General features: G+C 33.6%; 1 protein-coding gene and 2 pseudogenes across 1 annotated transcript; all 3 read right to left on the bottom strand.

Moving 5' to 3' along the window:
- Window positions 1-3,116: 3,116 nt before the first annotated feature.
- Window positions 3,117-10,919, bottom strand: LOC120169136 (annotated as a pseudogene).
- Window positions 10,920-14,244: 3,325 nt separating this feature from the next.
- Window positions 14,245-18,133, bottom strand: LOC120169135 ((+)-delta-cadinene synthase isozyme A-like). Its single transcript, XM_039177358.1, has 3 exons — window positions 17,878-18,133; window positions 14,554-14,926; window positions 14,245-14,467 (listed from the first exon to the last, which is right to left on the bottom strand). Exons 1-3 carry the CDS (start codon window positions 18,131-18,133, stop codon window positions 14,245-14,247), a joined length of 852 nt encoding a protein of 283 aa, XP_039033289.1.
- A 2,588-nt stretch (window positions 18,134-20,721) lies between these two features.
- Window positions 20,722-23,021, bottom strand: LOC120169193 (annotated as a pseudogene).
- Between the last annotated feature and the right edge of the window lie 258 nt (window positions 23,022-23,279).

Here is a 23,279-nt window from a genome sequence, read left to right as displayed (position 1 = left end):
TTAATAAAATTAAGTAATTAAGGTCTTACTAAAATATTTAGTTAAAAACTTCTTTGAACCTAAAAAGAGTAAAAATTTCAGCTTTTTCTTTTTTTCTTCTAAATAAACTTTTATTAATAAGAAGGAAAACATCAAAGAATGGTCATAAAGGAGGATAAACTTGTCTCAGTCCAGCATGTTCATCTTATATACTCAGTTCTAATATTTTTTTTCTCGGTAATAGAAGTTTATTAAAAAAAGATTAATTTCGATTATATATTTCGTTAAAAATCTCACTAATCCTAAAAATAAAAATATCTAACTAATTCGGTAGGTAATGCAAATATAGTTATATCTCATATTCATTAGATATTAATTTTGATAAAAAATTTCATAATATTTCACATATTTTATCATTTTAATGTTGGTTACAGTTATAGTCTAGTTCATATGTGCATGTCGTTAATTTGTGTTTGGGTTAATACACATCCTTGATCTATATATTATGTATTTATTTCTTTAGAGATCATATTTTAAAATTTTGAGAGTACTATATTAATTACGGATAATGATAATCCGTTTTTTTAAAGAGGATATTTGTATTATAGACAAATGCAAAGTACAATACCTCAATGACCTCATTAAAAAACCTCTCCTAGTCTTAAATGGAGAAAAAGAGTGAACCAAGAGATGGAAGAAAACAAATACAAGGATACCACAGTGGGCATCTCCTCGACTTTCACGGTGGGCAAGACTTTGATCGTCTCTTTTTGTACAGGCGAAGTGTTGTATCGATTCGAGTGAATCTCCGTTAAATGTTGTAACAATAAGTCTAGATCGAGACTCAAGAAATAATTGCCTAAAGACCTTGTATGGTTGGAGTTTGAGTTTAGGCCACTCTGGTTGGAATCATAAGAACCTTGGACGATGATAAGAAAAAATAATAATTTGAGAACGATGGGATTAAAGATAAATAAAAAAAAATGGTGAGTTGAAGAAGGAGAGAAAGGGGTGAGGACCGGTCAAAATGATCTCACTAGCCAAATATTATATAAAAAAAGTAAGAATAACGAGTCTCATCAACATTCTATTACTCCAATAACAAATTCATTATTTTTGAAAATTCAACTAGGAAAACAAAAACATACGAAAACATTAGTAACAATTTATATAATTTACCCCATGACATATATTGTTCATCACTTTCAATTCATCACTCTCATAAAATTTCTAGTCATGGTTCTCCATATGAATCAGAAGAGGCTAGATTGTTCACAACTATTATAATCAATATCAGACATTGTTAAGAAACTATATTAAATATTTAGAAGAAATAAAATTAAATTATTAGTAAAAATATAAACAAAATATTTAAATTATATAAGTAATTAAAAATTTTCAAAGGTACGAACATATCTCCTAATATTTTCTCAGTCCACCCATGGCCGCATTTTACAATAGTAATGTTGATATTTGTGGGCCCTTTTAATTGTTGCCACTCAACTTGATCCCACCATTTCCTATTCTCTCTGAGAAAATAACTGGCTGCCATTTGTCACTTCCTCCTCCTTTTAAACGTGTTCAAATGCTGCCTTCGTACGTTATCAAAAGGCGTAATGTTAAAAATAGCCCCTAATATTTATGAAAATTATCATTTTGGCTGCTATTAGTTAACACACGACTAACGTTCCAAAATAAGAATGTTTATTAACCTAAATAAAATGTTCGGGGATAAAATGTTTCGAAAAAAATAAGGGACATATTAATAAAACGTTGGAGGCTAAAATGTCTCGAAAAATAATGAACGTCATAGAAAGACGAATTTAGAAGTATTTTTTAAGATAAACAATATTAATAATATAAAAATTTTAATATGAAAGAACTATAAATAAAATTTTAGGATATATATAATCAATAAAATAAATAACTAATCGAAAGAAATTCATACTTTAGAGTGAATACGTACCAATTTTAGAAACAAGCTACATTCATTGCTGACATTCGAGGCGAATGTATGCAATATCAAAGGAAATAAATACATACATATCATTTTTTTGAAAATTTGTTAAATTTAATATCAATATAGTTTTTTTTTTTAAAATATTTAAATTTTATTTTAAAACATTGATACTCTTACTTAAATAAAGTACTCATGATTAAATATTGATATCAAATTTTGACATTAGATTTTTTTTAATATATACACAAGAGTATCAATGTTGTGCTTTATCATAAATTTTGCTTTCAAATAATTTTATGCTCTCTTAAACAAACACTAATAGTTTAGGTACTAAAATAAATTAAAACTGATAATTTCAATACTAAATTCAAAGTTCACCCTTATTTTTTTAAAAATAACAATACTATTTAATTCATCTATCCATTAAACTTCACGTATCCAAATAAAAAAGGGTAAAACAACACATTTAGTACTTGAACTATTACTTTTGCTCCATTTCAATACCTATTTTATTTTCAAAACCATACCTACATTTACTTTAGGTTTCAATTTAGAACCAGCTATTAAAAACTTAACGGCACCAATAACGTAGAATTTATAGCACAAGATGCATGAAACATCGAAAAAGGTAAAATAATTCCATATCATCGCTCCCGCTAAGTTTTTAATAATGAGTTACCAAATTGAAACTTAAAGTAAATATTATGTATAGTTTTGAAAAAAAGAATAAAGTTTAAATTCAATGAATCCTTCAAATTCAATGAAAAGAAACCTTCAAATTCAATGAATCCTACACATAAGTTAACTAATTATCAATCATCTTAGCCGACGAATTCAAGTCATTGGTGACCTCTCATCGTTCATTATCAATCGACGAATTCAGCTAAGTTATTCCTTTGCTTTTACATCTTAAATTATTAGAGTAAATCTTTTTAATAGTTTTACGTGATTATAAGTTAATATATGTTCATAAGTCTTTTACATCTTAAAAATTATTCACTCAACATACGGGTTGAGTATTTTATTCAAACTTGATCATTTCTTTTAAAAGCATAAAGCTTCGTTAAGACAACAGAGACAATACATAATAAACACCAAACAAACTAGAGGGAAATTGAAGCATTATATGCTTCCCAGCACAACATATTTATTTATTTAACAAAGGACATATCAAAGCATTGTTGGGGTCAAACTGAGATGGGTTCAATCAACAAGGAAGTGATGCCATCTTTCACTGAATCACAAACAAACGTATAACCATCGTCGTTCTTGTAAAACAGATCAAGAACCCTTGAAAGGTTGAGAATTCGATCAAGAGCCGACGTCGGCACCGCCGTTGGTTTCAAGAACCCTTCAGTCATATCCATCCAAGCACCCTTTATTTGATTGTTTAACTCGTCGTATGCAGCTTGCACCGGTGCGTCGTATTGTTTCATGTAGCACTCGACCGCGGAAGGAGGATGTTCTCTCTCTCGCTCGAACTACAAAAGAAAAAAAAAACATTGTAATAAAAAGAAGGATGGTTTTATATTAGGCCTGTAAGCATTGCAGAAAATAAATGATGTACCTGGTGCGTAACAACATCATCCATCAGCCTACAAATAATTGTTGAAGCTCGAAGAATCTTGGCGTCATTAAATGCCCAAATGAAAGTCTCTTTTGTAATGCTATCTTCCATGCCAACAAATGCTACAACTGTGAGCAGCTGATAAGTAGAAGTAACTAATGCAACAGACATATACTCCTCAAAAGTGGGGACGTAATTTTCATGGAGCCATTTGAACTCAGCATAGTAGGCTTCACATTGTATTTTCATCTATCAACAAACAGGAAAACAAAAATTTAACAAAAACCAACTATTATTATTGAATAAGATTTCAGACTAAAGTATTTACCGCTTCTATTGCGTACTGGATACGATATGATTTTCCTTGTTCAGACATCAAATCTTCCATTTCTTTATAAACATTTAAGAGTATGGTATAGCATTTTTTCAAGTATTCCGGAAGTTGATCTATGCAGTTGATATCCCACCTGCAATATGTCAAAGAGTTCAAGTGGTTAATTCTGTATAATTCAATAAACAAAATTGCTTCTGAAGATGGATGTATATCACCTGTTGATTGCGTTTGTAAAGAGTTCAAGTTCTTCATTTGTGCCATAGGCATCGTAAATATCATCAATAAGTGATGTGATAGTACTTTGGTCAGAAAAGTTCGAGCAATAGAGTAATGGGGTTCAAAGTACACTCCATTTATCCACAAATAACATTCCACCATTCTGTCTCGTGCAAAGGGGAAATTGGTAACAAAATCTAAATTTTTCCACCACCTGAAATACGAAAAAAAGAAAAGAATTTATGTTGATAAACATATGTTATTAGTAGACTTGTTTATATGTTATTACCTGCTTATCTCTTTTATCTCCTTGTGCAAATGTTGCAGTATTTTGAAGTCTAACTTTTCAAATTTTAATAAGTTTTGGTCATGGCAGCCATATGCTTCATATATGGGGATGTAGCTCCTAGCAACCAGCCTCGGCAGGCTCTTGCGAAGGGATCGGTTTAGAGCACCGGCGATCTCTGCCGAGAGAGGATAGTTGACCTTTGGTTCTTCCAACTTTAGCTGCAATTTAGTGAATGAAAGAGATTCTTCTAGTATATCCTCTCCATGCACTTTAACGTTGGTTGACGACCGTCGGTAATTTTTATTATCCTTTTATTTTATTTTGTTTTTTATTTTCAATAAATTTGCATGTATGACACGTTTTCATCTGCCTTTATGGCACATGTTCTTCAGTCTTTTGGCACGTTTTTCGGTCGTTTGGTCGTTGTTTTTACTTATCTTTTTTATAAGGGTTGATTTGGTATTGCCACGAGTGATCAAGATGACGCTTATTTGTTATATTGTTGATCTTCCCTGTTTTGGACCCTCAAACTGGATTTGGATGGCCGTTATGCGTTCGTGTATAGCTTTTCATATCACTTGAGTCTGATTTGCAGTTTATTGATGGTCTTTCAGTAGCTTGATCCCTTTTTTGTGGTTCGTTTGCCGATATAATCAGATCTATTTGTATCTATTTTGTTCGAGTTTTCTTGATTAGATTTTAATCTTTCATTGTATGATCTTTATGTAATCTTACGTTGCTAATTCTGTTTCAATGATTACAGAAAATTGTCCTAATTATGTGCTTAATTTATGATTATGATTATAAATTTTTATTGTAATTTAGGATATTTCCTATTATAAATAAAATTAATAATTTATTTAAAAATAAAATATTCGATTAAGATAATTTGAACTGCATATTTAGATGTCACATTCGTTACAATAATAACCCAATACAAATACTCTATTAAGAATTACTTTTTAACATGATTAAAATAAAAATATATTGGAAAGTCGGCCAACAGCCAACAAGTGGCCAAGTTGGCCAAATTATTTTCAAGAATTAATACATCGAAAGGTGCATGGAAATTTTTTGTTTAAATATTAAATGGGATAATTCAATTTAGTCATTGTACTTTAGGGTATTTATAAGATTAGTCCTTAAGCTTCAACTATAAATACCGTAGCTCATTTAGCTTCAAAACCATCCCAAAGCATTCTAGCTTTCTCCCAATGCTAGATAATTTAGAGAGTTTCTTGAGAGTTGTTTTCTCCTTTTTATCAAGAGAGAATTATCATTGTTTTCTCCTTGGTAAATCGAGAGAGGTTGTAATTCCTATTTTCTCATAGTGAAATTCTTCTACCGTTGTTTGTGGTTTTTACCCTATATTATTTAGAGGTTTTCCACGTAAATTTTGTGTCTTCTTTATCTTTATTTTAATTTTCTCAAATTATCAATTGTGATTTTGCTCTATCCGATAGCCGTATTGCGCAATAATTGGTATCCGAGCCAGATTTGAGTGTGTAATATCTGCTTATTGTCTTTGTGGTTGCCACCAAAAGGTGGATCCTCCAACATAAGAAAGTAAGAAGGTATTACCCATTCTTTGAAGGTTCCAGAGAACTATTCACGATAGTGAAATAGTGGGAGCTATCTGTAATAGAATCTATGGCAACGAAATTTGATATTGAAAAGTTCAATGAGAGAAATTTCTCATTGTGGAAATTGAAGATGAAGGCCATCCTCAGGAAAGACGAGTGTCTAGCGGCTATCAGTGAAAGACTAGTAGATTTCACAGATGATAACAAATAGATCGAAATGGACGGGAATGCTGTGGAAAACTTTCATCTAGCATTAGCAGATAAAGTATTGTCAAGCATCGAGGAGAAGAAGACAACTAAGGAGATATGAGATCATCTCACCAAATTGTACGAGGCCACATCGTTGCACAATAAAATTTTCCTTAAGAGGAAATTGTACACTCTATGGATGCCAGAATCTACTTAAGTGACGGAGCACTTAAAACACGCTGAACACTTTATTTTCTCAGCTTACATCCTTATGCTGTAAAATAGGAGAACAGGAACGTGTTGAACTTCTACTTCAAAGTCTACCTGATTTGTATGATCAACTCATCATCAACTTGACAAACAATAATGTCACCAGTCTAGTCTTTGATGACGTAGCAGCTGATGTTCTACAAGAAGAAAATCGGTGTAAGAACAAGGAAGACAGACAAGTAAATCTGCAACAAGCAGAAGCATTGACAACGATGAGAGGGAGATCAACAGAACGTGGCCAAAGTAGCAGTCACAAACATGGTAGATCGAAGTCGAGGAGAAAGAAGAATTTAAAGTGCTATAACTGTGGAAAGAAGGGTCACTTGAAGAATGATTGTTGGAGTCTAAATAAAAACTCCAATCCACAAGGCAATACCGCAAACACTTCAGATAATGGAGATGCTCTATGCTGTGAAGCGTCAACCACTGTGGAAGGTAGACAAAGATATGCAGATATGTGACTAATTGATTCGGGAGCAACATATCACATGACCTCAAGAAGAGAATGGTTCCATCATTATGAACCTGTCTCAGGAGGATCTGTGTATAGTTGCAATGATAATACCTTAGAAATCGTTGGCGTGGGAACCATCAAATTAAAGATGTATGATGGAACAATTAAAGTTGTTCGAGATGTGCGGCACGTGAAAGGCCTGAAGAAAAATTTATTATCCTACGGATTGTTGGATAATAATGCAAGCAAAATTGAAACACAGAAAGGAATCATGAAGGTGTTCCGTGGAGCTCTTGTGGTGCTGAAAGGCGAAAAGATAGCTGCAAACTTGTACATGCTAAAGGGAGAGATTTTGCTAGAAGTAGAAGCTTCTGTTGCCTCATGTAGTTCAGATTATGCAATGCTATGGCATCAAAAACTTGGACACATGTCAGAACAAGGAATGAAATTCCTTGTGGAGTAAAAGCTACTTCCAGGCTTAACAAATGTATCACTTCCTTTGTGTGAGCATTGCATAACAAGTAAGCAGCATCGGTTGAAATTCAACACATCAAATTCTAGAGGCAAAAGTGTTCTAGAATTGGTTCACTCTGACATATGGCAAGCACCAGTTACATCCCTAGGCGGAGCAAAATACTTTGTCTCATTTATTGATGACTACTCCAGGAGATGTTGGGTGTACCCTATTAAGAAGAAGTCAGATGTGTTTTCAACTTTCAAAAACTTCAAAGCGTGGGTGGAACTTGATTCTGGAAATAAGATCAAGTGTTTCAGAACAGATAATGAAGGAGAATACACAAGTGAAAAAATTGATGACTTTTTCTGGAAAGAAGGCATCAAAAGACAGTTCACAATGGTGAACACTCCTCAATAAAATGGAGTGGTAGAGCGGATGAACAAAACCTTGTTAGAAAGAAAAAGAGCAATGTTGAGGGATGCAGACCTAGAAAAATCATTCTGGATAGAAGCAGTCAATACCACCTGATATTTGGTGAATCGAGCTCCATCAACTACAATAGAGCTGAAGACACTAATGGAGATGTGGATTGGTAAACCAGCTGATTATTCAAACCTCCATATATTTGGAAGTATTGTGTACGTGATGTACAACTCCCAAGAAATCTCAAAGCTGGATCTAAAATCCAGGAAATGCAAATTCTTGGGGTATGCTGATGGAGTATAGGGGTATCGCGTGTGGGTTTCCACTACTCGCAAAGTGATCATCAGTAGGGATGTTATCTTTGTAGAAGATAAACTACAAAGAAAAGAAAATGATGATAGAACTGAAAAGTCAGAGACTACGCAGATACATGTAGAAAAGGAGGTTGAACAAGGAGATTCTTCTGAAGCAGAACCAGCACATGATGAACAAGAACCAGAGAGTTCTGAAGCTCCAACAACTCGTCAATCAGGTCATGTGAGAAGATGTCCCAATTGGCACTCAGATTATGTTATAGAAGGAAATATTGCATACTACCTTTTAACAGAGGACGGTGAGTCATCAACATACCAGGAGGCAATAAACAACTCAGATGCTTCACTATAGATGATGGCGATGCAAGAAGAAATTGAATCCCTTCATAAAAATAATACATGGGACCTTGTGCCACTACCACAAGGAAGGAAGTCAATTGGTAACAAATGGTTCTTCAAAATCAAGAGAAATGGTGACGATCAAGTGGAGAGGTATCGTACAAGACTGGTGGTCAAAAGATATGCTCAGAAAGAAGGTATTGATTTCAATGAAATTTTTTCTCCTGTGGTTCGACTAACAACAGTTCGAGAAGTCTTGCCAATATGTGCTACATTGAACTTACATCTAGAGCAGCTAGATGTTAAAACAACTTTTCTTCATGGAAATCTTGAAGAAGAGATTTACATGCTCCAGCTTGAAGGTTTTGAAGAAAAAGAAAAGAAAAACTTGGTTTGCAGGTTGAACAAATATCTATACGGTCTAAAGCAGGTGCCGAGGTGTTAGTATAAGATATTTGATTCCTTCATTATGTGCCTTGGATACAACAGACTTAATGCAGACCCTTGTGCTTATTTCAATAGGTCTGGTGATAAAGATTTTTTTATATTGCTATTGTATGTGGATGACATGTTGGTTGCAGGACCCAACAAAGATCATATTGAATAATTGAAGGCACAAATGGCTAGGGAATTTGAAATGAAGGACTTGGGATCAACAAACAAGATTTTAGGGATGCAAATTCATTGAGACAGAAGTAATAGGAAGATTTGGCTTTCACAAAAGAATTACTTGAAGAAGATCTTGTCACGATTCAGCATGCAAGATTGTAAGCCAATTTCTACCTCTCTTCCTATTAACTTCAAATTATCCTCCAGTATGAGTCCTAGCAGTGAAGAAGAGAGGATGGAGATGTCTCGAGTACCGTATACATCAGCAGTGGGAAGTTTAATATTCGCTATGATATGCACAAGACCAGACATTGCATAAGCAATGGGAGTGGTTAGTCGGTACATGCGAATCCAGGCAAAGAGCATTGGAATACAGTAAAGAGGATCCTGAGATACATCAAAGGGACCTCAAATGTTGCAGTATGTTATGGAGGATCATACTTACTTATAAATGGGTATGTCAATTCTGACTATGCATGAGATTTGGATAAAATCAAATCTACAATAGGAAATGTGTTCAAAGTTGCTGATGGAGCTGTAAGATAGATTTCTAAGTTGCAGTCAGTTGTGGCTACATCCACAACAGAAGCAGAATATGTAGCAGCTACATAAGCCAGTAAAGAAGCAATTTGGTTAAAGATGCTATTGGAGGAGCTTGGGACAATCAAAAGTATATCTCTCTGTTTTGTAACAGTCAAAGTGCCTTGTATCTAGCAAGGAATCCAACATTTCATTCAAGGACAAAGCACATACGAGTTCAGTACCATTTCATTCGTGAAAAGGTGAAAGAAAGAACGGTAGATATGTAGAAGATCCATACCAAAGACAACATAGCAGATTTCATGACGAAGGTGATCAATGCCGATAAATTTACTTGGCGTCGATCCTCTTGTGGCCTGTCAGAAACGTAAGCAACATGAAGGTACAAGGTAGAAAGAATGCTGTGAAGATATGATCGTTCCAATCAAATCTTCAAGTGGGAGATTATTGGAAAGTCGGCCAACAGCCAACAAGTGGCCAAGTTGGCCACATTATTTTTAAGAATTAATGCACCGAAAGGTGCATGGAATTTTTTTGTTTAAATATTAAATGTGATAATTTGATTTAGTCATTGTACTTTAGGGTATTTATAAGATTAGTCCTTAATCTTCAACTATAAATACCCTAGCTCATTTAGGTTCAAAATCATCCCAAAGCATTCTAGCTTTCTCCCAATACTAGAGAATTTAGAGAGTTTCTTGAGAGTTGTTTTCTCATTTTTATCAAGAGAGAATTATCATTGTTTTCTCATTCGTAGATCGAGAGAGGTTGTAATTCCTATTTTTCTCAGAGTGAAATTCTTATACCGTTGTCTGTGGTTTTTACCCTATATTATTTAGGTGTTTTCCACGTAAATTTTGTGTCTTCTTTATCATTATTTTTATTTTCTCAAATTATTAGTTGCGATTTTGCTCTATTTGATAGCCGTATTGCGCAACAAAATATTCATTCATCGTATAATGTAAACACACAACGCATCTAAACTATGATAATTGAGTATAAACATAAAACATAGGTGAATATACATGGTGAGAATATCTATATTTAGGATTGAGTATTGTTCTTTATTAGATTTACTTCATTTCTTTTAAAAACATAAAGCTTCATCAAGACAACAGAGATAATACATGATAAATACAAGCACACTAGAGGTAACTTCAAGCACTATCTGGATATAGGTTTTCATGCACAACATGTTTACTTAATTTACAAATGATTCCAGGTTCATAAACTTCCTTTTATTTGGTCAAATTGAGATGGGATCAATCAACAAGGCATTGATGCTAGCTTTTACTGAATCATAAACAAGCTTGTAACCATCATCGTCCTTGTGAAACAGATCAAGAACCCTTGTCAGGTTGAGAATTCGATTAAGAGTCGACGTTGGTACCGTCATTGGTTTCAATAACCCTTTGTTCATATCCTTCCAAGCACTCTTTATTTGCCTATTTAACTAATCGTTCGCAGCTTGCACCGGTGCCCTGTGTTGTTTCATGTAGCACTTGACAGCGAAAGGAGGATGTTCTCTCACTCGTTCGAACTAAAAAAACTATTATACTAAAAAACCTGAACCAAATTGAACATAAATCAACTTGAACATCACAGTTTGTACCTGGTGGGTAACCACATCATCCATCAGCCTGCAAATAATTGTTGAAGCTCTAAAAATCTTGGGGTAATTAAATACCGAAATGAAATTCTCTTTTGTAATGCTATATTCCATGCCAACGAATGATACAATTGTGAATAGCTGATAAGTAGAAGTAACTAATGCCACAGACATATACTCCTCAAATGTTGGGATGTAACTTTCATGGAGCTATTTTAACTCAATATAGTAGGCTTCACATTGTATTTTCATCTATCAACAAACAATCAAACCAAAATTTAACAAAAACCAACTATTATTATTCATTAAGATTGCAGGCCTATGTTGAAAGCTTTAAATGACAGATGTTATTCTAACATTTCTGAGAAATTGCTGAAAAGAGAGAACAACTAGAAAGGCAGCAAGTTGTGACTCTAACTGGAGGTGGTTTAGGGGATGTGGCTACTGAAAAGAAGTTACAGCTAGAGCTCATTGAGTTAGAAAAGACAGAAAGGATGTTTTATCAACAGAAAGAAAAAGTGGATTGGTTGCAAGATGGTGATCAATGTACTAAATTTTTTCATTCTCAAGTTACAGTTAAAAGGAAGAGAAATATCATTAGAGTATCGATTGATGAGAGGGGAAATAAATTGGAAACTTTTGATTCTATGTCTGAGGAGTTGGTGAGCTTTTTCATAATGCAGATTGGAACTATTGATGAGAATGTGTAGGGGTGTACTAAGGAGTTCTTGAGGGATTTGTTGGGATATTTCTTTCCTGAAGGTGATAATGCTTATTTGGTTAGAGCTATTACCAATGATGAAATCAAAGCTTCTATTTGGAATCAAGGCAGGGATAAATCCCCTGGCCCTGATGGTTATACATCTGGTTTCTTTCAGTCTGCATGGGATATTGTTGGAGGAGATTTTCTAGCTACTGTTAAATACTTCTTTGATTCCTCTAAAATGTTGTATGTTTTAATTCTACTACAGTTGCTTTAGTTCCTAAACAACCTAATTCTTACAAGGTTATGGATTTCAGGCCTATATCTTGTTGCTCTATATTTTACAAAACAATTACTAAGATTTTGGTGGGAAGACTGGTAAAGTACTTCCCTGAGATGATATCCCTAAATCAATCAGCTTTTGTGAAGGGAAGAAACATTGAAAGTAATACTCTCTTGGCACAAGAACTTATTAGAGGGTATGGTAGGGGTTCTATATCTCCTAGATGTGCTATTAATGTTGATCTACAGAAAGCCTTTGATTCTTTAAACTGGAACTTTCTGCTTACTGTTTTGTAGGGACTAGGATGCATGAGCAGTTTAGGAATTGGATAGAGCCTTGTGTTATGAATTCTTGATTTTCCATTGTGTTAAATGGTAGCCTAGTTGGATTTTTTGGAGGTAGAAGATGAGTCAGGCAGGGGGATCCTCTCTCCCCTTACTTGTTTGTAGTTGTTATGAATGTCCTCTCTAAAATGTTGGATATTGCTGCTTCTGGAAAGATTTTTCAATTTCACCCTAAGTGCAAAAAAATGAAGTTAACCCACTTGTGCTTTGCAGATGATCAGCTGATTTTTTTTTCAAGGGTTCTCTGGATTCTATTATAAGTGTGAAATGTGTCTTGGAAAGGTTTTATGAGATGTCTAGATTAAGGCTTAATGTTTCAAAGACTGAAATTTTTATTGCTGGCATGGTAGATAGTCAAAGGTCTTTGGAGCGTGAGGCTACTAGTTTCAAAAAGGTAGTCTTCCTGTGAGATATTTAGGGGTGCCTCTTATCCCTAGGAAATTAGCAGAAAAGGATTGTGCAAGGCTGATGGAGAAAATTAAGACTAAGTTGGGGCTTTGGTCGAATAGGTGGTTAAGTTATACAGACATGTTGCAATTAGTTAAAGTTGTTTTATTTAGAATTGCAAACTTTTGATGCGGACAGCTAATCTTGCCTACTGTTGTGATTAAAAGGGTGGAATAACTTTGTGCTAGATTTTTCTGAAAGGGTGGAGATGTTCCAGCTAAGGGAGCTCGAGTGAGTTGGAAGAGTATTTGTACTCCTAAATCTGAAGGGGGCTGGGTCTAAAATACTTAAAATGCTAGAACAAAGCTTGTGTGTTGTTGCTGATGAATGTATTACTTGTTGCAGAGGGTTCACTTTGGGTTGCTTGGGTAAGAATATATGTTTTTAAAGGTATTGATTTATGGTCTATTGAATGCAAATCCTCTTTTAGATGGAGTTTGCAAAAAATTATGAAGATGAGGGAGGAAGTTTAGCCTTTGTTCTCTGGGATCACGGATTGGGATAAAGTAAATACTCGTTGGCTATGGAAGGAGATTAGGGGGAGAAAAGAGAAGGTTTTATGGCAAAAGCTTGTCTGGTATCCTATGCACATTCCAAAGCATTCTCTTATTGCTTGGATGGCTATACTTGATAGGTTGCCAACTGCTGATAGACTGATTCGAATGAGAATTGAGGTAGATGATAAATGCAGATTGTGTGGAGATGTGGCTGAGACTCGCAACCATATTTTCTTTGAATGCTCTTTCTCGAAGGCGGTTTGGGAGGAGGTCACTCGGTTATGCAACGTTGGTAGGAATGTGGGAAGTTGGGATGAGGAGTTGGATTGGGCGATTTCTCGGCTCAAAGGTAAATCTTTTCTTGTATTTATACTTAGGGTAGCTTGGTGTGCATATGTATACTATATATGGGAGGAAATAAATCATAGGCAATTTAGGGGCATTCGTAGAGATATTGAGTGTATGGTGAATTATATTAAAGGAGTTGCTAGGGTGAATGCACTTAGGATGGCCTTTAAGAATAGTGATGTTAACAAGAACCTTTGTTTAGCTTGGGGGATTAATATCTCTTAGGGAGGCTGTTTTTTGTTCTTCTTTGGTTGTATTAGTTGTAGCAGTGAGTTTTCTACTGCTTCTTGGATAATAATATGAGAAATTTATCCAAAAAAGATTGCAGGCTAAGTATATACCGCTTCTATTGCGTACTGGATACAATATGATTTTCCTTGTTCCAACATCAAGTCTTCCATTTCTTTAAAAACATTTAAGAGTATGGTATAGCACAATTTCATGTAGTCCGGAAGTTGATCTTTGCAGTTGATATCCCACCTACAATATGTCACCGGGTGATTGCTTTTGTAAATATTTCAAGTTCTTCATTTGTGCCATATGCATCATAAATATCGTCCAAAAGTGATGTGAGGCATAGTACTTTGGTCATAAAAGTTCTAGCAATAGAGTAGTGGGGTTCAAAGTACACTCCCACTATCCACAAATAACATTCCGCCATTCTGTCTCGTGCAAAGGGAAAATTGGTCGCAAAATCTAAACTTTTCCACCACCTGCAATAAGAAAAAAAAGAAAGGAAATTATGTTGATAAAGTTCTTATTTGACTCAACCCCCAAAAAAAACAACATTATAGATTACCTCCTTATCTCCTTTATCTCCTCCTTGTGCAAATGTTGTACTGTTTTGAAATCTAGCTTTGCAAATTTCAGTAAGTTTTGGTCTATGGTACCATATCCTTCATATATGGGAATGTAGGTCGTAGCAACCACCCTCGGTAAGCTCTTGAGAAGGGGTCGGTTTAGAGCATCAGCAATCTGTGTGGAGAGAGGGTAGTCTGCCTTTGGTTCTGCCAACTTTAGATGGAATTTAGTGAAAGAAAGAGCTTCTTCTAATATATTCTCCCCATGCACTTGAAAATTTGCAGCTTCGTACAATTCGAGTATGCCTTTTACATCACCAATTAAGGATTCTTTGAACTTTCCGTTCTCATCTTTGAACTTGTTGAATGTATCTACTCAATTAGCAAACAAATTTACAGACGTGAATCTACTCAATATATTTCTTGTTTGTTATAGATGTTTACATTTTTATTTTATCACAGTAGGTGTCTTGCGTTTATTTTATTACTATTTAAGGTGCCTAAAATTTTATTTTGTTACTATTTTAAGATCATCTTCATCAACAATGTTAAAAAAATTGTCAACCAATGGTTAGTTAACACATGACATTAGTTTATGATTAATATTAATTTTATAAAAATAAAAAACACTAAATTTATAAGTTTAAAAAAACTAAATTTTATAATTTCTCAAAAAAGAAACGTAAATCCTTAAATCCCTTTAATGATCAGAGATCAGATGATGAGTGGAGGTTCGGGCGGTTCAAGTCTCACTGACGATGACGAACATACATATAACCCTCTAAACCCGGCATGGACGTTATGCATATGTCTAGGTACTTACGTATCACATTAAAAAATTCTTTTTATTTTTAAAACAACGTTGAAATCCACATTTAATTAATATATACAATTTATCCATAATAAAGATTTATACAATAAACATATATGAATACATATTTTTGAAAACCATACAAAATATTTACGGAACAAAATATCAGTAATACGGTTATATCCAAAACCAATAGCAAAATACATGTCACCAAATATAATTGAAAAACATATAGAGAAATACGTTCGTACAAAGTAAAAGTAGTTGATCTCTCCTGATGCCAAATCTGTTAGATTACGGTCTGCTGTTATCTGAAAAGGTTAAAATTTACAAAATGAGCTAAAAAGCCCAGTGTGTTCTATACATTGTATATAAAAAACATACTGATAAAAATATTTCAGCAAAATCGGTTTATGCAAACATGTCTTTAAAAATATGAACACTACCCCCATCCGGTCACAATAGAATGTGTAGGTTCCTCAGAACCATACAACCCTGGCACAACAGTAAGGCCCTAAGCACAAAGCCGAAGAGCCTGCATATATACTTCCTCCAACAATACCCCCAATGACAATAATGAACATGAATGCATTCGAGTGAAAACAATGATTAATCCTTTAAAACATGAAAATGTTTCATGCTTAGAAATCATATACAGAAATACGAAAAAAAAATCAAATCAATAACGTATGGTAAATCATATATCAGATAAGCCATATTCAGAAATTAGGTATAAAAATATACTGTAACCAGAGATCATATCAAAAGTGTGCCATAAATCAAATATCAAATAAATAATATTCAGATATATATTTTAAAACAGTAAGGCAACACCTTCAGGAAACACACCTGTAACAGTCTGAGTAATCAGATAGGGAAGCTACTACTGAGTCTGTCGATCACGCTCTGCTACAACGCTAGATCCTACGAATCGGAAAAATTCATATTGGAATCCTAATATGAATAATCTTAACCTTTATTTAAATAATTTACGGAAACCTACGGGTAATTCTTGTAGTACGCGGTTCGGGCGGATTTGACGAACGAGCAATACCGGACCTAACTGATTCTCGCTTAGGTGAAACATGAATACATTCATAAAATATCTTATTGGATTAATTCCATAACTATATCTCAAATAAATAATCTAAAATGCTAAAAATACTAAGCATTTTTGGTTTAACGAGCTTGATTTTGGGATTTCGGGTTAGAATTTGGAAAAACGGACTTACAAAGCTCCTCTGGTGCCGAAAAAATTGCAGAAAAATTTCCTAAAATTATTTTAAGAGATTTTGAGGAACTTACAAAGCTCGATTCACAATTTTGAACAGCAGAGAGGTCGATTTCAACACGTCGAAAACTTTGACCGCTTCACCTCCCTCACGCGCCGACGACGACAGAGACGCGACGGACACCAGTGGACTCAAAACGACACAAGGAATACGATGGTGCGGGAGGTGTCGAAAACGGAGCAACGATCGGAGATTAATTAAATATTTTCTCGAAGGTGGTGTTAAAAAAATGTCGAGACTTTGAATCAAAATTCACGATGTTTGACAGTGTTTCACTTTAATTGTTTTACGGGGTTTGTTCATCGGTTGATGACGAACACGATGGTGGTTTCAAATCTACAATCGGTGGTCGGACGACGTCGGGATCGGGTTTGGAAGATAGGCGTTGGAGGAGGTAATTGCACGCATATATAACCAAAATTCTGTCGACACTCCAAGGTTAAATTAGGATTTGGTCCCTGAATTTCCTTCACTTCTAAAATGGCCTATAAGTTTTGAAAACTTTTAATTTAATCCTCAAATTTCACCAATTTACACAATTATAAAAAAATCCCACTTTTCCGGATTGTTACAATACAATAATTGGATGAAAAATAAATGATCTCATGTGATGGGATAAACAACTATTCTATTTAGGGAGACGCGTGTGACTATAAGGGAACGATCGACTAGTAGAAGTATGACAACAGAAGGGATGACCCCTCGTGGCTGATGCTCGAGTGACATATGTAATTTAAGAGAGATAAGGATTTTAAGTAATTTAGGGATTATAGAGGTTTAGAAAAATAATGATTTTAATTTTAAAAAATAAAATTAAAAGAAATTAAAAAACATAATACATGTCAATTGCTGATTGGATAATATATATTTTTTAACTCTCAAACATCTTAAATGGTAAATGATTAAAAGCTAGGTACCTACTTTTTCAAAGAAGAGCACCTTGAGCGACTGCACAGATTTTTCTATTTTTATATTTAAAATTGGGACCTCTAATTTTTTTCAATTCCATAAATTTTTTAGTTTAAACCGTCTTCTTTCATCTCTCTTATTACTTCATTTAATTTTGAATTAAATTTTATCATATTCTTCTTCAATCTTAATCTAACAATAAAACAATACACCATTGTTTATTTTTTTTATTATTTAAAACCCTAAACCCTAAACCTCAAAATATAGCACTATCAAAATATTAACCATGCCAGAAGTAAATTAAGACATACCGCAATGAACATTGAAACCGTACTCTCTTAGCAGACGAAACCGAACAGCGGTGGTGTAGATATCGTCGTCGACCTGAGCATGATTTATAATTTGTAAGGCTTCTTCTATCTCTTTCTCGAAATGGTAGGCCACACCTAAGCGCTGGACTGCATCAATTACGTGCACATTTTGGGGCGGCTTATCCATATTAATCACCACCATTCTCCTCATTTCTTCCTTCAATTCTTCGTACTCAAGTTGAGTCCCAGCATCCATATCCTGTTCAAGTTTTAAAATGCTTTCGAATCATTCTAAAAATCACATATTCATTATCTAATTATTATTTTTTTCAAAATCATACCTAACATTTAGTTTTGGTTTCATTTTGATCATCTATAGTTAAAAAATTAACGGCGATGTTGCAGGTAATGCCATGTCATCATTGAAAAAAAATAAAAGAATGTCACATCAGTAGTTCTGTTAATTTTTTAATGGTAGGTGATCAAAATAAAACCAAAATGTAACGTTATGATTAAAAAAAAGAGTTAAGTGACAAAAACAAAACAAAAATGATAGGTGGGTGTTCTAAATATGTAGTTTACCATAAAAATTAATGCGGTGTTACAAATATCAGAATATTAGTTAAATTTTATTATTGTTTAATATGATTTTATATCTAAATTGATTTTTTTATTATCTATCATTAATGGATGTTAGATTCAAAGAATAAATTTGATGACCTAAACTTTTTTTTAAAATAAAATATATTATTTAAGTTTAATTAAATATTTAAAATTATTAAAATTTTCTTCATCTGCTATTTGCCATGTATCATCTTATCTGTTGTGTGTAATAGCACTTACACACCACCACTACACTAAAAAACACTTTATATAAAAAAAATATTTATCAAATAAAAAATAAATAATCTTATTTTTCAATAATGGATTGGCGAATTTGTCCCTTACAAATGGCATTAATTTAATTTCAGCTTTTTCTTTTTTCGTTTTTTCTTCTAAATAAACTACTATTAATAAGAACGAAAACATCAAAGAATGGTCATAAAGGAGGATAAAACTTGTCTCAATCCAACATGTTTATCTTGTATACCCAATTCTAATATTATTTTTTTCTCGGCAATAAAATTTTATTAAAAAAAGGATTAATCTCGATTATATGTCTCATTAATTATTAATTCGGTAGGTAGGCAAATAGAGTTATATCTCATATTCGTTAGATATTAATTTTGATAAAAATTTTCATAATATTTCACGTATTTCATCATTTTAATTAGTGGTTAGAGTTATAGTCTAGCTAATGTATGCATGTCGTTGATTTGTGTTTGGGTTAATACACATCCTTGATCTATATATTGTGTATTTATCTTTTTAGAGATCGTCTTTTAAAATTTTGAGAGTACTATATTAATTACGGATAACGATAATTTGTTTACGATTACATTAATTAAGATGAATTCGTTTCTAAAATAGTGAACTATCACGACACATCAATAATTTCTTCTTCATTTAATTATTTTATACTTATTAATACTAATCTGTTTCTTTTACGGTATTTATTTGTTACATATCTTACACCTAGTATTGAAATATGAGATCAACCAACAATTATTTAGTCTAATAGGATGAGACACTAGATCTCTTAAATAAAAGTTAGGGGTTCGAATCCTGACATTTGTGAATGGAACAAAATGGGTTGGGAGAGTTGCCATTGTCTCTGCAGTACCCAATCCGGATTAGTTGATTAATAAATAATGTAGGTACCAAATTGAAATCTAAACTAAGTGTAGGTATGATTTTTAAAAAAATAAAAGTTTAGGTACTAAAATAAATTAAAATTGATAGTTTAAGTACTAAATACGCATTTTACCCTTATTTTTTTAAAAATAAACAATACTATTTAATTCTTCCATCCATAAAACTTCACGTATCCAAATAAAAAAAAGGATAAAACTACACGTTTAATACTTAAATTATTACTTTTGTTCCATTTCAATACTTAAATTTTATTTTATTTTCAAAACCATACCTACATTTACTTTAGGTTTCAATTTAGTACCTATTGTTAAAAACTTAACAGCACAAATGACGTAGAATTTATATCACAAGATGCATGAAATATAGTAAAAAGGTAAAATAATTCCATGTCATCGCTCCCGCTAAGTTTTTAATGATAGGTTACCAAATTAAAACTTAAAGTAAACGTTGTGCATAGTTTTGAAAAATAATAAAGTTTAAATACTAAAACGGATTAAAAGCTATAGTTTGATTGTTAAACGTGTAATTTTCCCAACAAAAGCCTTGCAAAGTTCCCTGAAGATAGGCAAGACAACTTGCTCCAAAAATTAATAAAAATATGTACTCAAAAGTTAATATTAGAGTAATACTTTTTGATAGTTTGACGTGATCACAAGTTAATATTTGTTCACAAGTCTTTTTAATTTATTAATAATATAAACATCGCTGCTTGAATTTAGAATTTTTAGGGAGTCAGATAGACTTTTTTAAAGAAAAAAAGAATTAATCACTGATATTTGATCTATTAATCGATTTATTCGTCCTTGAATTAATTACTGATATTCGATCTATTGATCGACTTATTCAGATCCGATTTTACAGAGACTCATGGGAACAATCCTTCCAACCCAGTTTGCTCATTCGAGCTATATCTCCACATGTTAGCACAAATTTATTGGACCAATAGCAATCATGCTCTGTACATTGGATAAAAATTTATTCACTCAACATACGAGTTGAGTCTATTCTATTCAAACTTGATCATTTCTTTTAAAAGCATAAAGCTTCGTTAAGACAACAGAGACAATACATAATAAACACCAAACAAACTAGAGGGAAATTGAAGCATTATATGCTTCCCAGCACAACATATTTATTTATTTAACAAAGGACATCTCAAAGCATTGTTGGGGTCAAACTGAGATGGGTTCAATCAACAAGGAAGTGATGCCATCTTTCACTGAATCACAAACAAACGTATAACCATCGTCGTTCTGTAAAACAGATCAAGACCCTTGAAAGGTTGAGAATTCGATCAAGAGCCGACGTCGGCACCTCCGTTGGTTTCAAGAACCCTTCGGTCATATCCATCCAAGCACTCTTTAATTGCTTGTTTAACTCGTCGTATGCAGCTTGCACCGGTGCACCGTATTGTTTCATGTAGCACTCGACCGCGGAAGGAGGATGTTCTCTCTCTCGCTCGAACTACAAAAGAAAAAAACATTGTAATAAAAACAAAGGATGGTTTTATTTAAGGGCTGTAAGCATTGCAGAAAATAAATGATGTACCTGGTGCGTAACAACATCATCCATCAGCCTAGAAATAATTGTTGAAGCTCGAAGAATCTTGGGGTCATTAAATTCCCAAATGAAAGTCTCTTTTGTAATGCTATCTTCCATGCCAACGAATGCTACAACTGTGAACAGCTGAAAAGTAGAAGTAACTAATGCAACAGACATATACTCCTCAAACGTGGGGATGTAATTTTCATGGAGCCATTTGAACTCAGCATAGTAGGCTTCACATTGTATTTTCATCTATCAACAAACAGGAAAACAAAAATTTAACAAAAACCAACTATTATTACTGAATAAGATTTCAGACTAAAGTATATACCGCTTCTATTGCGTACTGGATACGATATGATTTTCCTTGTTCCGACATCAAATCTTCCATTTCTTTATAAACATTTAAGAGTATGGTATAGCATTTTTTCATGTACTCCGGAAGTTGATCTATGCAGTTGATATCCCACCTGCAATATGTCAAAGAGTTCAAGTGGTTAATTCTGCATAATTCAATAAAAAAAATTGCTTCTGAAGGTGGATGTATGCTTTAAATCACCTGTTGATTGCGTTTGTAAAGAGTTCAAGTTCTTCATTTGTGCCATAGGCATCATAAATATCATCAATAAGTGATGTGAGGCATATTACTTTGGTCAGAAAAGTTCTAGCAATAGAGTAATGGGGTTCAAAGTACACTCCATTTGCCCACAAATAACATTCCACCATCCTGTCTCGTGCAAAGGGGAAATTGGTAACAAAATCTAAACTTTTCCACCACCTGAAATACGATAAAAAAAGAAAGGAAATCATGTTGATAAACATATGTTATTAGTAGACTTGTTTATATGTTATTACCTGCTTATCTCTTTTATCTCCTTCTTGTGCAAATGTTGCAGTATTTTGAAGTCTAACTTTGCAAATTTCAATAAGTTTTGGTCATGGCTGCCATATGCTTCATATATGGGGATATAGCTCCTAGCAACCAGCCTCGGCAAGCTCTTGCGAAGGGATCGGTTTAGAGCACCGGCGATCTCTGCCGAGAGAGGATAGTCGACCTTTGGTTCTGCCAACTTTAGCTGCAATTTAGTGAATGAAAGAGCTTCTTCTAGTATATCCTCTCCATGCACTTGAAAATTTGCAGCTTCGTACAATTTGAGCATGCCTTTCACATCACTGATTAAGGATTCTTTGAACTTCCCGTTCTCATCTTTGAACTTGTTGAATGTATCTACTCAATCAGCAAACAAGTTTAAAGAAGTGGGTTATATACATGTATAATAGAAATCTTTGTAGAAAATTAAGGCATACCGCAATGGACATCGAAGCCGTGCTCTCTTAGCAGAAGGAATCGAACAGCAGTAGTGCAGAGATCATCCTCGACCTGAACATGACTACAATGATGATCATATATGATTTGTAAGGCTTCTTCTAACTCTTTCTCGAAATGGTAAGCCACACCTAAGCGCTGGACTGCATCAATTACGTGCACCTTTTGTGATGGCTTATCAATATTAGTCACCAGCATTCTCCTCACTTTTTCCTTCAATTCTTCGTACTCAAGTTGAGTTCTAGCATCCATATCCTGTTCAAGTTCGATAAGCTCTCGATTCATTCTAACGAACTGCTTCGAAACAACATAAACATGAGTTTTTCGAACGTACGTACCATTTCGACAGGAGAAGAGAGGAAAATGTCCCCCCACAGGCCGGGATCGAAGTCGGCAAGACGCCGGTTTTCCTTGGACATGTTATCTTGATTTAGAACAAGATTTGCAGAAACTTGAGCAGACATTTTCTTTAGTGTGCTGAAACTTAAAAGCTCTGTGTGTGTTTTGAATGACCCAAACGCTTAGGTTGCAAGTATTTATAGGCACCTCCATCCGTTTTAGTGTGATTTTATATTTAAATTGATTTTTTATTGTCCATCGTCAATTATGTTAGATTCAAAGAATGGATTTGATGAAAAGCTTTTTAAACAAAAGATATTGTTTAAGTTTAATTAAATATTTGAAATTATTCAAATGATCTTCATCTACTATTGGCAATGCATCATTTTATCGATTTTTTTATAACCATATGTATCAAATTTATTTATAGACTAAT

This window comes from Hibiscus syriacus, unplaced genomic scaffold, assembly GCF_006381635.1.
Source record: "Hibiscus syriacus cultivar Baekdansim isolate YM2019G1 unplaced genomic scaffold, ASM638163v2 tig00111754_pilon, whole genome shotgun sequence".
Lineage (NCBI taxonomy): Eukaryota > Viridiplantae > Streptophyta > Magnoliopsida > Malvales > Malvaceae > Hibiscus > Hibiscus syriacus.
This window is presented reverse-complemented; position numbering and strand designations above follow the sequence as displayed.